The 15273-nt window shown below is 37.3% G+C and overlaps 1 protein-coding gene and 1 long non-coding RNA gene across 3 annotated transcripts in view; one reads left to right on the top strand and one right to left on the bottom strand.

The window, feature by feature from the left end:
• LOC100699937 (protein FAM19A5) overlaps positions 1 to 15273 on the bottom strand; it is a 37307-nt gene that overhangs the window by 8824 nt on the left and 13210 nt on the right. The window contains exons 2-4 of one of the 2 annotated variants that reach the window (XM_019345484.2): positions 14592 to 14741; positions 2960 to 3087; positions 2726 to 2787 (exon numbers count right to left, since the gene is read on the bottom strand). In XM_019345484.2, coding sequence (XP_019201029.1) covers positions 2746 to 2787; positions 2960 to 3087; positions 14592 to 14741 — 320 coding nt within the window. In that variant the 3' untranslated portion in view covers positions 2726 to 2745. Of the gene's footprint in view, positions 1 to 2725; positions 2788 to 2959; positions 3088 to 14552; positions 14742 to 15273 lie in introns of those variants that run through there. The other variant, XM_025909473.1, reaches the window with a different exon arrangement.
• LOC109194732 (uncharacterized) lies at positions 1980 to 14629 on the top strand. The gene is made up of 3 exons (XR_002056492.1): positions 1980 to 2037; positions 2997 to 3115; positions 14556 to 14629. It is a non-coding gene; the product is annotated as an uncharacterized LOC109194732 (long non-coding RNA).

Raw genomic sequence — 15273 nt, forward strand, 5'->3', positions numbered from 1 at the left:
AAATTTGGAAGATCCCAAGAAGTTTCTCTAGGTATGTTTGTTTTTTGTAAGCATGTGTGAGATAAATTAGATAAAAAAGCTTTCCGTCTTTCTCCAAAAGTCCATGATAAAGATATAATATAATATAATATAATAAACATATATTAGGTAGTTTCCCCCTCACTCACTACAACAACAAATGAAGAAAGACAATCAGAGCTCTCACTGTGAAATGGATTGAACAGGTCACCGTCTGCATTTTAAAACTGACCTCAAAATTAGGATACACATTTTAATACATTAATTATTGTAAAATTACAATAAAAATTTCAACAGTAAAATTACAACAGTAAAAGTTTTTCACACCATCTACAACTGCCTGTGCTTCATTGGATATGCAGTCTTTCTCTTTCATTAAACATCCACAGTGCTGCACCTCAGTCGGCAGCCATTGAGCCTCTCAGCTTTTCTCCTGTTCAGGACTGAAACCTGTCCGACTCGGCTGCTGAGGATTTCCGCATTTATTTATTTGGTTTAGTTCTCCACGCTCTGGAGTCTGCTCACTTCAGCTATGATTCCCCTGCTGCTCTGCGCAACCAGCAACCTAGGACTGCCTAGCCAGTCTGGCTAGGCAAAAGTACCCTTTTATACCAATTTCTATGTGGTCAAAATGACATTGTCATCTTTCTATCCCACATACCCCAAAATTCACTATATAATGAATAATTCAATTTTTGAAAAAGTAATGAAACATGAGATCAAAGAGTTTAATTGCAGAGAGTTACACTATTTTTAAAATGACCTCAAAATGACCTCCGTCTTGGTTCCTGTGTTAAATATTTTAAACTGTGAGGTTTCTTCTTTAAACTGAGGCTGGTTTAAAACATCTGGAGAGAAACAGAAATTGACATTTCTATTGTAAAAGATGGAAAAGCAAATTTAATTTGAGGCTTATCTTAGCATGGTCATGTACTCCTATAGCTAACTGGCAACATTTAACATTCTTTAAACAAGAGATATTCTGAGCATACTTTTATTTTTCTAAAATTAAGAAGGGGCTTTAATTTTTCAAAGGTTCATAGCATTAAAAGTTCCATATTCTATAAAACTGTACAACATGTTCACGTTCATCTACATTTGCCACAAATTCTATTGTATCTATTCTTTAAAAGATGTGCACATCTGAATAATTGTGTTGTGTGCTTAGCATTAAAAATGTGGTCAGGGGAGCAAAACAAAAAAGGAGGTTTTTTCAACTTTTCTTTACTTTACTTTTCTTTACTGTGGCCTTCTCATTTACTTGTATGGAGAAGGAATTTTAAGGATTCTTTTGTGGTGTTTTTTAAACAATTTTAAAGGCGTAAAAGGTTCACTGGAAAAAATTAACAGCATCGGTGTAAAGAGTAAGAAGAGGGACATAAATTAAAATCAGTGTTGAATGAATTTTCTGGCAAAAATTACACGTGAGTACTGAAAGCTGAAATATTTTGCCTGCAATTGTCTGAAAAGAAAAAAAACAAAGACTGAACAGCATTTGTTGAAATTACTGTTAAAAATGGAAATAATTATAAGAGCTACAATTAGGAGCTACAGGGCATCAAAAACAAGAAGGCTTTGGTCTTAAATTATTTTGTCTCCATGGTACTGAATGACATTACCTCAGGAAAAGTTGAATGAACTCAACAGCCATATAACAAAAAACTATCAGCGTGCTGGATCTTTGATCCATTGATTTGAAATTTATTGTGGATGCATCTTTATTTCTGGTTCATGGATTATGTTTGTTTCCCTTTGTTTCTAGTCTGTATTTCTCATAAGGTTATGTAGCCTTTTGTTATCATCGTCATTCCCTTTCTGTCTCGTCAGTCAGTCATGTCTTCATGTTTGTTTATTGCCTGTCACTGTATCACGCTCACATGTTTTAGCCCTGTCTCAGTCTTTGTTACTTCCTGTTTTATTTTGATAGCCCCTCATCTCGTGTGGGTTGCGTTTAGTTTTGGGTCCCCTTGTCTCGTTAATCAGATTCAGCTGTGTTCCCTGGTGTTTCCCATCTGCCTGGTGTGTATATATTTGTAATGTAGTGCCTCATGATTGTGTCCTCCCTTGCAGTTTGTGCTCTCTGCTGTGAAGTTTGGATTTTCCTTGTTTTGGACTTTTTAGTTTAATGAAGCTACCTTAGTTTACCCTTTGTGTTTCTGAATCATGCATTTGAGTCTTACTCCTGCTACTTAACCAGCCTTGATAAAAACTGAAACTTAGTTAGTTGAACCAGGTTAATTTCATTCTGTTACAAAAACATGGATAAAAGTAGCTGAAGATTGTAATGAATTAAACAAAAAGTCTGAACAACACATACATTTAGATCTTAATTAGACCAATGAACATTCAGATGTTAAAGAATGAAGTTATATTAATACAAAAAGGTTTCCTGTTTTAACTCATTATTGTTCTTTTTTTTCCCTTCAGTTTCTGCTTAAGGATTGTTAATATAATTCTCAAAATTACCTTTTGACAAGACTCACTGTGAACCTGACATTATATTTTTCATGGACAACAAAACTGAACTTTGTATAAAATCTGGCAATTTGTTTTTCCTCTGGCATTTAAAAGAGAAAAAAATATAAAATTATTATTCCAAATCACATCTGTTGGAAGGATGTTGACAGCTGGGTGGAAAAATAGCTCCTCCTTCACAGTAAACTTGGAGTAATAAAGACTGCTCACCTGAGGTAGGGTGTGCAGCTTTCTTCATTCTTACAATTTAAGTTACCATGTTTGGAGCTTACCAAAACGCTGTGATTCACAGTTCTGTAAAAATAGGATGACTCCTTAAATATAGCAGGTTTTGCTTCTATACTTTCTGTTACTACATGCAGCTAAACCGGTCAATTCAATTTCCAGTATGTTTGCCAATATGTTCAAATCAACATTTGGTCAGTGGAAGCGTGTTTGTATTTGGCAGCTAAGCTTGTTTTCTCACCGTGGTGGTTTTCACTCTGCCTCCTGGTTGAGTGCAGGTCCAGCCTGACTGATTGACCAGGAGATTACAGCCTTCATCCTCTAAGCACGGAGTCATCTCACACCACTGTCGACTCGTGATGATACGAACTGAGGAGGACGACAAGAGGAAGAAGAGGTAAGTGTGCTTCAGCTTCAGTTTTAAGGTTTTACGTTATTTGTGTTTTTTCATCAGCATCTTATGGCTGAACAACCCCCTCTCCCTCCCCCCAAGTCTCCTTTATCATGAATGATGGTCTTATTCTTGTTGATGTTCCTCCTTTTACTCCTAGATTGTTAACAATGAAGAAATAAGTGCAGATACACAACTGTATTTAAAAATTCTGCATAATCTGTAATCTATATTCTGCAATGGCACTCCGAGTTTGCAGTGTTTGCATAGAGTTTACACACATGCTGCTGCACAGTGTCAGGTAAATAATTGTTGAAGATACCAAGCTACTCATACACAGTCTTTACAGAACACTGACAATTTTTTTAAAGATACATGTACAAAATATACCAAGAAATACCAAGGGCTTTATGGTAAACATTGGTGAAATAGCCCTTTAAAACAATGTTGCAGCAGATGTAGAGTAACAAAGATTCTGTGATAGTTAACCTCTGTCCAGCATTTTCAGTCAGATGTGACTCTGGATCATGTCGAAAGAAGACCATCAAACATCTGTCTGTCATTAACAGCTGTATGTGCTTTCAATTAAACACTGTAAGGGGACAACACAAAATAATTTAATGTTCCTCATTATGCAGAGGAAAGATATGAGGAAAATGTGTCAGTGGTAAAAATAAATAAAGATGAACATTAGTCAGACATTTACATGCACTCATCATCTACATAAACATCATGGTAATTTGGGCCTTCCAATGATTTCTATGAATTGTTATTGTTCCAGTGTGAAATGATTGCACAGCATACATCTTTAATGAATTTAAAAAACAAGAACTGGGTGCACAAGTTTGAATGTATTTTTGATTTTCTCCACACAGCATCAAAACTATAGAGACCCAGATACAGCCCCACTAATATTTGGTTAAACGACCCCCAGCAAGTTGTACCATGGTCAGATGCATTTGGTCAGCATTAACAAATTTCTGGCATAATTCTGGCTGCTTTCTGACAACTCCTGTTGACAAAATCGATAGAGATTATTTAAATTTAATCGTTTCTTGGTTGAGGTATAACCTGATGGAAAATGCCTGGATTCTTCTTTGGTCTTCTCAGATGATCAGAATGTTTGGCAAAAGCAGTCACTCTACACTCTACAGGTGATGACATGTGAAAGTTTTCAAAGAAACTGGAGTCCAGTTTAAAACTATACCCATGATTCAACAGCTCGTAAAACCATTTTTAGCAGCAATAACTCAAAGTAATCATTTTCTTTATCACTCAATGACGACATTGTAGAGGAATTTTGCTCCAGTCCTCTTTTACAACATTGCTTCAGTTCATTGAGGTTTGCCTCATCTGTTTAAATGCAACAATGGTCGTGTCCAAATTCATGGGCTGCATCCTCCTGAGGCCGCATTTTTAGGCCGATTACATCACAGCAACGCGCCGAAGGCTGTCCAAATTCGTAGACTCCTCCGAATGCAGCCGACAAATGCGTCCTCCTTTTCCCCGAATTTGAAGGATGGGTCGGGTGTGTCCTTCGTAGCCCACCATATCCCAGAATTCATAGCGCGGCCCAGCCAAACTGCAGTTTCTGGCAATGGCGGCTGCTAATAAGTTTTAAAATTACTGTTATTAATCTTTCTGGGTCACAAAATAAACTTTTAACATATTTTCAGGCGAGAATGTGGGTGTGTAAACTTCAAATATCTGCTCGGTTTATCAAAATATCGCATATTTGCAAAAGTGCTTCGACGTTTTCGGAGACATCTGTTACCCACCAGCTCGATAGCTAGCCGAGAGCTCGAGGGTTACTGAAGCCGCCGAGAACGACACAACTCCCAGCACATCATTTTCAGATCACCGCGGACTTTCGCTACTCAGGTTAAATGTTATATATAAGTCACTTAGACAACCTAAAAATGTTATTGTTTGGTTTTTTTTCGGTGTTTTATTTGTTCGGTAAATCGGTTTGGCTGAGATTAAAGTTATTAGATGAAATTAGATAAAATAAAACTTTATTAATCCATCAGGTGGGTTTCTCCTTGGTTTTCACACAGCTGAATAAACGTCAAACAGGAAACTGATTAAACAGAAGTGTGAGATGGTCGAGAATTATACGCCAGTGTCCTGTTATATTTTAGATAGCAAGGAACAGATGGCCGAGTTTATTAAACTCCACCGAGACAGCGGTGATGCTAATCAGAAGGCTAGACCGTCCAATTCCACAGCCGTTTACTTCCGGCCTACCCGACCTTCTGAGGACCGCCCACATAGACCGCGAAGGCCGGGTCCTCAGGAGGATGCAGCCCATGAATTTGGAAACGACCAATACTTCAATTGGGTTGAGGTCTGCACATCGTCTGGGCCATTTGAACACTTTGGTTCTTTTCTTTTTGTAGACATTCTTTTCTAGATTTTATTGTGAGGGTTGGGCATACAACAACAACAACAACAACAACAAAAATCTCCTCCAAAAACATAACAAAGAACATAAGAGGTTTAACCTCAAAATTCCTGCCATTACGATCTTATTAAATATCCTAAAGCTCTTAAAGGATGTGCTGCTGATACTACTATTACAGTAGATCTTTAAGAGATCTTGCAGAGTGCATATCTGGACAAGTGAAAGCAGCTGTGGGAGCATGAGGGTGACTTACCAGGCAAGTGGGTTTAATGTAGCATGACATACCATGAACAAAGCTTATGACATGCCATATAATATATTCTAATATATTCTGTAAAATAGAATGACCTGAGTTATCAGTACTAAGTGGAAAACACACACACACACACACACGCACACACACACACACACACACACACACACACACACACGCACACACACACAGTACAGTGTCTATCAGTCAATTGATCCTCTGTCTTCTCTCTTTTTCATGGTTTCATTTAAAAGTAAATTCTTCACTTGCAGGGATACTCCTGCTGTTTGAAGTGATTCTTTACTGACCCAATCTTTCAGTTCTTGCTCTCATTCCTGGCACTAAATTACACACTCTGAGCCATGTCTGGGGAAACACAAAGAAAATGAAAGACTGTAGAGGCCTGTAATACATAACCTGGTAATCAGTTCGCCCATTGGAGCAGTGGTGTGATTGTGATAGCCTGTGAGCCCCCAATTATCAAACCAATTTCCTACTGAACAACAGTAGTATTGCTCAGCCATAATATTTAATTAAATTCTTACATCGCCTCACACCTCTATCCAGATGGAGAGATCCTACAGGAGGAGGAAACAGTTCAGCTGCAGCAGCTCATTTTTATTGAAAATGTTATTATTAGAATTTAGGTTTAGAACACAATATAAAATTACAAAGATTAGTATGGTTGTAATTTAAGATATAAATCTCTCTATATGTCAATTCTAAGATTTCTGGCCTTTGTTGGAAATGGAGTATATTTTCTTGTTCCTGGTATCATTAATAGGAATAAATGAAAAATCATTTGTTATCATATTGAATGTATAATAGCAATATCATTTGTGTGTGTAGGATGACTTTGCCTTCACATGTTTCCTCTTCTTGATTTCCAAAGTTAAGGATAAATTGGTGGAAGCTGAAGGAAAAATGTTGCACAGAGTTCATTGAGGAGTTGAGATGGGCTCTGAGTGGTTGTAAGTTACCAGATGACTGAGAAAGTACCCATGAAGTGCTGAGGGAAACAAGGTATTTGATGTATCCTCTGGAAAACAAAGACAAGCAGACTTGGTAGTGGTATGACAAAACAAAGGAAAGGATCTGAAGGAAGAGATTGGCAAAGAAAAAATCGGATAGCCAAAGAGATGAAAAAAGTAGACAAGGGCACTGGGAGTTTAGGCGTATGGGAAAGAGGGAGGTAGCAAAGACAATGGAAAAGACTTATAGTGAGTTGTATGTGATGTTGAGGAGAAAAGGAATTGTATCAAACTGGAAAAGATGTGCAGAAGATTAGGGTGATTAACGATGTGGATATTGACATGAGCAGTGAGAAGACTGTGTTAAAGAGATGGAAGGAGTACCTTGAGGAGCTGATGAATGAAGAAAATCAGAAGAGGATGGATGGAGGACAGTAAGTAGTAAATGCGGGGCAACTATAAAGATGAGGAGCAGAGAAATAGTAATCTAGATGATATACCTGTGCAGGTATGGCGATGTCTGGAATTTGGAGGTAAGTAAAAAATCATCCAGTCCAACAGTTGGTCTTTAAATTGGGTAAATATAACCTCAACACCACATGACTAATTACACCATGCGGTTATTTAATCAACAAAACTGAAGTCAAGATGCAGAAGCAGTTTGTAAAAAACTAAGTGGAGCATTACTGCTTTCATAGGAATGAAGAGTGTGAGTTGGGTATTTCTGCAGTTTTTATGAGCAGTTTTTATGTATGGACAGACCTTGGTGTGAATTTGCTGGGATGCCCTCTCCTGAGAAAACTGGCAATTGTATTGAACTATGTCTTTCACTTTTGAGTAATCTTTCTCACCGTAGACTTCAAAATTCTCTGGAAACGGCCTTATAACCCTTCCCAGACTGATGGGCAGCAAGAATTGCTTTGAGATATTTACTCATGTCTTTACTCCTTGGAACGCTGTTAACACAAACTTAAGAAGAGACAAAAGTAGTAAGGAAGCCATGGGGCTGGTCATGAGCAGTGATTGTGTTGGTGTGACCAACGAGCTGTGAACGATGCAATGATTGAGGTCATTTCCTTAAACTGTTCTACTTTAGATCTTTTATAATCTTAGAAATCCATGCTGATAGTCGGATCCAGGAGGACATTTTCATGGTCCATAGCCCCATGAATTTTGAAAAAATAAGTGTGAGCTCAGTCGTGCTCCTGACCTAATGCAGCATCTTTGGATTTTGACTCTTACTCTTGAAAAAAAAGCTTTTTTGGTCTCAGGATCATGGGCAGAGACTAAGCTGTCAGCACTAGCATCTGTCTTTGACATGAAATTTGGGTCAGTTCGATATCAAAGTTGACCTCTGCACAAGTTTAAGGTCCAAAATGAAATCGTATGTGAAGGTTTCCAGAACTGGACTTACAGAAAGTGATCAACATAACATTTAAACATAACAGGAATGCTTCAGAGTTTTGCTTTTTGTTAGTTCAGTAATTTGATAATAATCAGACGCTGTATTAGAGCCTACTGTTTTAAATCTAAAGCATGAATTACTTTCTAAATATCTGCTTACTATTATTATGTCTGTATTGTTTTAAAATAGGTGTTTCAAAACTTTAGACTTTTAGATCAAAAGAATGACTGAATTGCTTAATAAATTTTTGTTTAAATGAGTAGTTTTTATTTCCTCATGTATACCCCATTCACCTGAAAGTCTCCTAATGTCTGTCCAATAACAACACAGGATGGATGAATGCATTTCAAGGCGAATCACGTTGCAGAGTGTAGAAAACAGGAAAGAGACTTTGAATCAATAGTGTGAAATGGAGAATCAGTGGATTAATAGCATGTATCGGTAAGTACCCGAACACCTGTGAGCGCTGCATCACTACTCTGACAAATTAATGACTGCAATGCAGATCCATCCACCACCGCCAAGCACAGTTCATTTATCCAGAAAGAGAGGAGGCCATTTTGTAATGGCTTCATTCATCAAAGAGGGTGACCTGAAGGAGGGTTGCTCCTTTGTCTCTAGAGAATGAGACAATCCTACAGGAAAGAACACGTTAGGACTGAAGTGCAAATGAGGCAAACAAAAAATCTGTGCTAAACTTTAAAGTGGACACAGACACCTGTTTTACATGTTCTTTTTTTCTCCGGTTGTAAATGCCCTTTAAATTCCAGCTAAATGTTTCTCGCTTATTCTTCTCTACGATGTCCTCCGTCATCAGGTCTGATGCCAGTGCTGTCAGTGAATGTTTTAACATCTGAGTCCAGGACCTGTTTTACAGTCTCTGAATACACTGGCTCTTTGTTCTTTCAGTTCGTCTCTACCTGATGAGAAAGAAAAAGGTTTCTTTCACTCATCTGTTTGGGCTCAAAGCTGCGGTGGTCAGCACTGTACACTGAGTTTGCAGGTTCTCCCGTGTTTTCGTGGGTTCTGTACGGGTACTCTGGTTTGCATCAACAGTCCAAAGACATGCAGTTAGTCGGGTTAGGTTAATTGGTGATTCTAAACTGTCGATAGGTAATAGGCACATCAAACCAATAGGTGTGAGTGTGAATGGTTGTCTGTCTCTCTGCGTTAGCCTTGCAACCGATTAGCGATCTGTCCAGGGTGTAACCGCCTCTCACCCTGTGGTAGCTGGGGTAAGTGGAAGAAAATGGGTGGATGGGCTCAGAACCACACAGCCTTTTTTTATTCATTACCAGGAGTAGGTGGTATTCTCAAAACTGTAACATTTTTTTTTTATTTCACTACTTAGATCATGGAAGAACAGCAGAGGAATAAAAAAATGTGTTGACTGCTTACTTTTTATTCATTTCTGTGAACAGGAAATCCTTATAAAATTAAACACACAGAGAGTTTTAATCAAACTCATCCAGAGTTTAAATTTCAATTTTTCCATTCTGATAGACTTTGTCTATCTATAAATAGTTTATATAAGTCTGTTTGAAACAGTGTGAGCAGAGCTATGAAGGGACAGATAAAAACAGACTGTGGTATGATTTTCCCCCTGTGCTCTGCTGGTGTATTTCAGCAGCAGTAAACAATAAAAATTAAAGACAAATGTTGCTTGAGATACAAACTGATAACATTCAACATGCACCAGCAGAATGAAGGTGACTTAAAGCAGGTGCAGCTACTACTTTCTATATTTTCTGAGCAAACAAACTCCTGAACTATTTATTTCATTTTTATACTTTAAGGCTAACAGAAAGGATAATCAAATGTTAATCAAGTTGCTTGTACTGCGCTGCTGATTTTATTTCAAAAGGTTAAAATAGGCATTTTTTTTCTATTTTACTCACATCGACAGTACACTGAGAAAGTTTTTTTTTTTTTTTATTTGGTAGAAATTTAAAAATCTGTGCTAAACTTTTAAGTGGACACAGACACCAGTTTGAATAGGATACTGTGGTGGTGAAAGGTATATCATCACCCCAGTCTTTGTCCTCTAGAGCAGGTTTTCTTGAAGTATTCCACTATTCATTACAGGGATGCTATTAGCAGGTGATGGACAGTGTCTGGTGTTGAAAAACATAGTGCTCAGAGGTTGTTTTGTGTGAACATTGCAAAGAATCTTTGTTAGTGCTCTCAAAGATGTCATTTTCATTTTTAACTTGTAGTTTTATTCCTGTTAACCAGTAAATAATGAGATAAATACATTTTAAATAAAGTTTTTTTCCCCTCAAGATCTGCAGATACTTTTTTTAAAAAATTTTTTTACCTAAGATTACAAGAGAAAATACAAACTTGCATAAATATCAAATTAGATTCATGCATGGGTTAAAGAGAGGCTGAGATACTACTGAGTGTGATTTGAGTACTTTAGTAAAGTTATTCTAAATGCCATTTACAGTAATTTAGAAGTAATACTTGTACTAGTTTAAGTTACGCTATACACTAATGAGTGTTCGTTGATGATGATGATGATAAACTACCGAAAACATCCTCCCAAAGCAGGAGAGAGTGTTCAAACCAGCTCTGATAACAGACACACATTTGAACTCATTCATCTTGAAAAACACAAACGTAAAGCTGTTTGCATCCAAACAAACAGCAGTAAATGAATGTTACAAGAACAGCTACACAAATTGTTTCTAACAGTCACTAAACAAGAAAAAGAATATTAACTACAACGTATTATTTGTGTGAATATTAAATGTTCCAGCATAAAAGTATTTTTGTTTTCCTTTTATTTATTCATTGTTAGCTTAGCAAATAGAAATGGCTGTGATGTAATCTGATGCAAATGGTCTCGTTTAAGATAATAAAAAAAGCCTAGCGGTTGGGCTGCAGTCACTGGATTTAACAGTGATTAAAATTTAGGGGAAAAAACGATGGTAACACCACTTAGCAAGCTTATGCTTATTAGAGCACATCCATTATAATCATATTATAACATTTTTAAGCTATTTAAATTTACTCCCCAGTTTAGTTGCTATCACTGGAGCGACCCATTAGTCTTTGCTAGCTGAGAGAGAGATTAAATTAAAGTGCCACAGGTGTATAATGAGGGCCTTATACTGTGAAATAGTGAAAAAATGTACATACAAAACAGTGCTAAAAAAACCCCCAATAACAATAACAATAAAATAACAATGAAAATAAAAATGAGACCATAACTTAGTAAAATGGGAAATATTGAAATGTCTGCCAGGATTTTGTTGCATAACTAGAATCAACACATCGCTGTTGTTCATTCCATCAATTTGCAGTTTACAGTCAGACTCAAATAATTTTGAATTTAATAAACCGTATTGGCCATATCAGCTTTTAGGGCAATAGAGTTTATTCTAATAGAAGACAAAGTTGGAGCACTAACACTAAAATATAATTCAAATATACAAACAGATGCAAAAAAGCTACAAATATTATGAGATTAATGCTTCACATATATTCCTACTTAGCAACAACATTTAAGTCACTGGCAGGTAAAATTAATAAAATTAATTATCTGCTAAGAAATCTAGCTGAACCTTATATAATAGCTCTGGTAGAAAAGTCCTTCAAAGAGATGCATTTTACTTTCCTATTTGGAGAACAGCCTGTAGTTTTTCACATTTACTTGAATGTGGGGGGGACCATAAACTCAGAAACAGCAAGGAACACGGAGGAAAAAACACAGCATTGTGAGGGTACGACACAGAGACCGAAACTAGAAGCTAAAAGACACAACAAATTTAATATGAACAGAAAACCATCAAGCAAACTCAAAACCATGAATAACAATAATCAAGGAATACAAATTAAACAGATACAAAACACTGGGTCACAAACCCAGCGCCGTGACAAAAGAGGAGACAGCTACTGATGAAATGCAATGAAACTTTGGGCTTTTTCCATCTAGGCAGCAACTTTCTGAACTGGAAGACTGAGAGAAAGCTTCAGTTATGTACCTCATAAAACAGAAGTGCTGGGCTTTGAACTGATCTGTTGTGTTAGAAGATTCTGCAGTCTGTGAAACCACAATGTCTTAGAGTACCTGTAGTTTTTTTTGTATATTCCTAGAAAAACAATTATTTACAGTATATTATATTACTTTAGTAAATATCTAATGGAGACCTATTCCAACAAATTTGAAATTAAATTATGCCCTGTATCTGAAGTTCTTAATCTAGTGAATATTTTCAAACAAATCCGTTTTATGTTGACAAACTACCAGTTGTAGTCAATAGCAATCATCGTCAAGTTAAAAATCATTGTGGAATCTTCAAGACCACTTATTAAAAGGCTTAACTGAATGCATATATACAGAATTTAAACGTGCATGTATACTTTTGACCCTGTGTAGAGAAAATCCAAAATAAACCCAAACATGTGTGCTGTAAGATCATTCCATCCTGGGAAAAAAAAACAGTTCAAAGAAATACAAGTCTCAAATAACCATAATGAGTTTATGTAAACTTCTGACCGCAGCTGTATTTTTATTATGTAGTATTCTATTAGACAGATACAGCCAGCCTTAGCAAACAGATTTACCACAGCATGTTCTATAAATAAATCATACAAATACAATAAAAAACAAACAAACAAACAAAAAAGAGGAAATGATAAAAGAAACAAACGTAACATAATAAAAAATATAGAAAAGTCAAATCAAAGATTATAGATAAGCAAATAAAAGTGAGATCACCAATACTGTCAGAGCTTTTCTATAAAAGCACGCTCATCTTGTGATCCAGCTAACCGTTCATATTTAATAGCTGTCAATTTAGAACAGACATTTGTATCCAAACACAGAAACATGTTATTCCCATGAGCTAATCCTAGAAAGCTGATTCTGTTCATCTGGACGTGGCGTGTTCAGTGGGAGACATGTTTCATCGCTCATCCAAGTGACTTCAGCAAGCAGTACTTTTGTATAACGTACTGTTATTTAATGTTACTGCTACACAGGAGAACAGTTTTTTTAAAGTTCATTTGTCATATTCAAAAAGTTGTCAAATTAAACCAGGCCAACATTTCTGTTTGTTTTACAGTTTGCTATTTAGCCTCAAAGCTTTTTTCTGATTCATTTGTATTATGACCAAAACAAATGCGACTGACTAACATGAGGTCAGTTTCACGATCATTGACATATAAATTGGTGTAACCATTGATCAATAGCAATGAGTCTCTGCGGCTTTCAAACTCCATAGCTTGATTGAGCAAAGAGTTATGGAAGCCATTTATGTGAAAAGGTAACATCCATCTCGGAGCAGAGGCCTAGGCCTTATGGTTCAGCAAGGAGAGCATGTTCAGAGTCTGCTGGCAGAAGAAGAAAAGTCGGTCTTCCTGCCGGAGCTCTGTTCCCACAATCTGAAAAATGCATATGTCACCCTGTTAGAGTGAACTGTTAAATGTTGTCATTTTTATGCTTACCATCTCTACATTGTTTTAACTCTGTGATGAAAGGATTCTTTTGTCCCCCTCCCCAGCCTCTCGAGGTTCTGGGGGGGATGTAGTGTTTTATTGCAGAAACTGGAAGATCTGTTTCTTGTGATGTTTCTCCCTGCTTTTATGACCCTTTGGTCAGCAGGAGGTCATACACACACACACACACACATTCTCACAAAGCATACAGATGTTCACACATATACATACAATGCCTTGTCTTAGAACCATGTGCGTGTTGTTTTGCTGCGATGTGTATTGTGTGAACTGTTTTCCCAATAAAAGGCAGCGAGAGGAGGCCGGTCATTTTCGTGGTAGACACCGACGAGGCCTCCCTTGCAAGTAAATCGATCGATCGCTGACTGTCTTGTTTTCTTCATGATGAATAAGTCTCTAAACCAGCGGGGCTTGTGGAAGCACAGACCCAACACACCCAGTTCCAGTGACACGGAGTTAGTGCGATTGGAGTAGGTAAAAATCCCTTTCCCCCCATCTGCGCAAAAATGTCTACACAGATGGACACATTTGTGTACACAAATTACACTTAAGGGTACATCTTTTACTTACTTACAATGCTATGATTGGACCCATTCCCCAACTCTGTGAATGGTTCTCATTGCCACTGATCACTGGGCATACAAATTTGCATATTCATAATCACTAAACTGACCTCACAGCGCATTGTTAGTCATGGAGATAGTTTTGGCCATCATGTAAATGTGCTGATTATAGGGTTGGAAAACCTGCAGTCAGCTGAGACTGAAGAAGACACTGAAAACGCTGATTTCCTTAGTGCATTTGTGGTAGCCAAAAAGGTGTTAAATGAAACCTGGCATTTTCTACCTCTTTTTACAGTTTGATATTCAAAATCAAAGCTTTTTTTCTGATTCACTGCTTGTCTTATTTAACATAATATATCTTTATATATTATTCATCGTATTCACCAGTCAGCAGCAGCCGTCTGAGGACAGTGAGGATCTTACCATCCACACAGGCTGGTCTGGCTCTCGTCGTACCAGCGATCTGTCCCTTCTTGCAGGCGCAGCGAGCTGTCTGCCGTGCGATGGTCCTCCTGGGCTGGCTGCTGTCACGGTCCAGAGTCACAATCTCACAGGTCCCTGCTACCAGCTGGCCTGAGGGAGACGAGCAGGAAAATCCCATAAACTTCATCGGTCAATTTAACTTTGATGACAATGTTTTACATTCTGTTTATTTTAATGATAATTGTACATCATTAACAGTTTATTTTCACTGAATACACTCAGCTTCCAGCTTCCAGTCACAAAGGTCAGAACATCTCTAAACTTGTTTCTTGAACATGACAGTGACATCAGTGTACTTAAATGATCTGCACAGTCCAAGAAAGCATGTTTGGGATGTGCTGGAATAGAAGATTTGGATGTACAGTTAATGAATGTGCACCGTGCTTCATCTATGCCACAAAGAATTAAGGCAGTTCTGAAGGTAAAAGGAGTCTAGTACGAGCAAGTGTACCTAAAGAAAGTGACCGGTGACTGTATAATCCTATCATATCATGATTTTCATGTGAGAAATGAGCTTAGAAGCTCCTATGTTAACATGAAGGCCCTGGAAAAAATTTGCAGGGACCTATTCAACCTCTCAGAGAACACCTTAAACCCCTCCATCTATGCAGATGTATAATTA

The sequence above is a fragment of the Oreochromis niloticus genome, linkage group LG7, assembly GCF_001858045.2.
Source record: "Oreochromis niloticus isolate F11D_XX linkage group LG7, O_niloticus_UMD_NMBU, whole genome shotgun sequence".
Lineage (NCBI taxonomy): Eukaryota > Metazoa > Chordata > Actinopteri > Cichliformes > Cichlidae > Oreochromis > Oreochromis niloticus.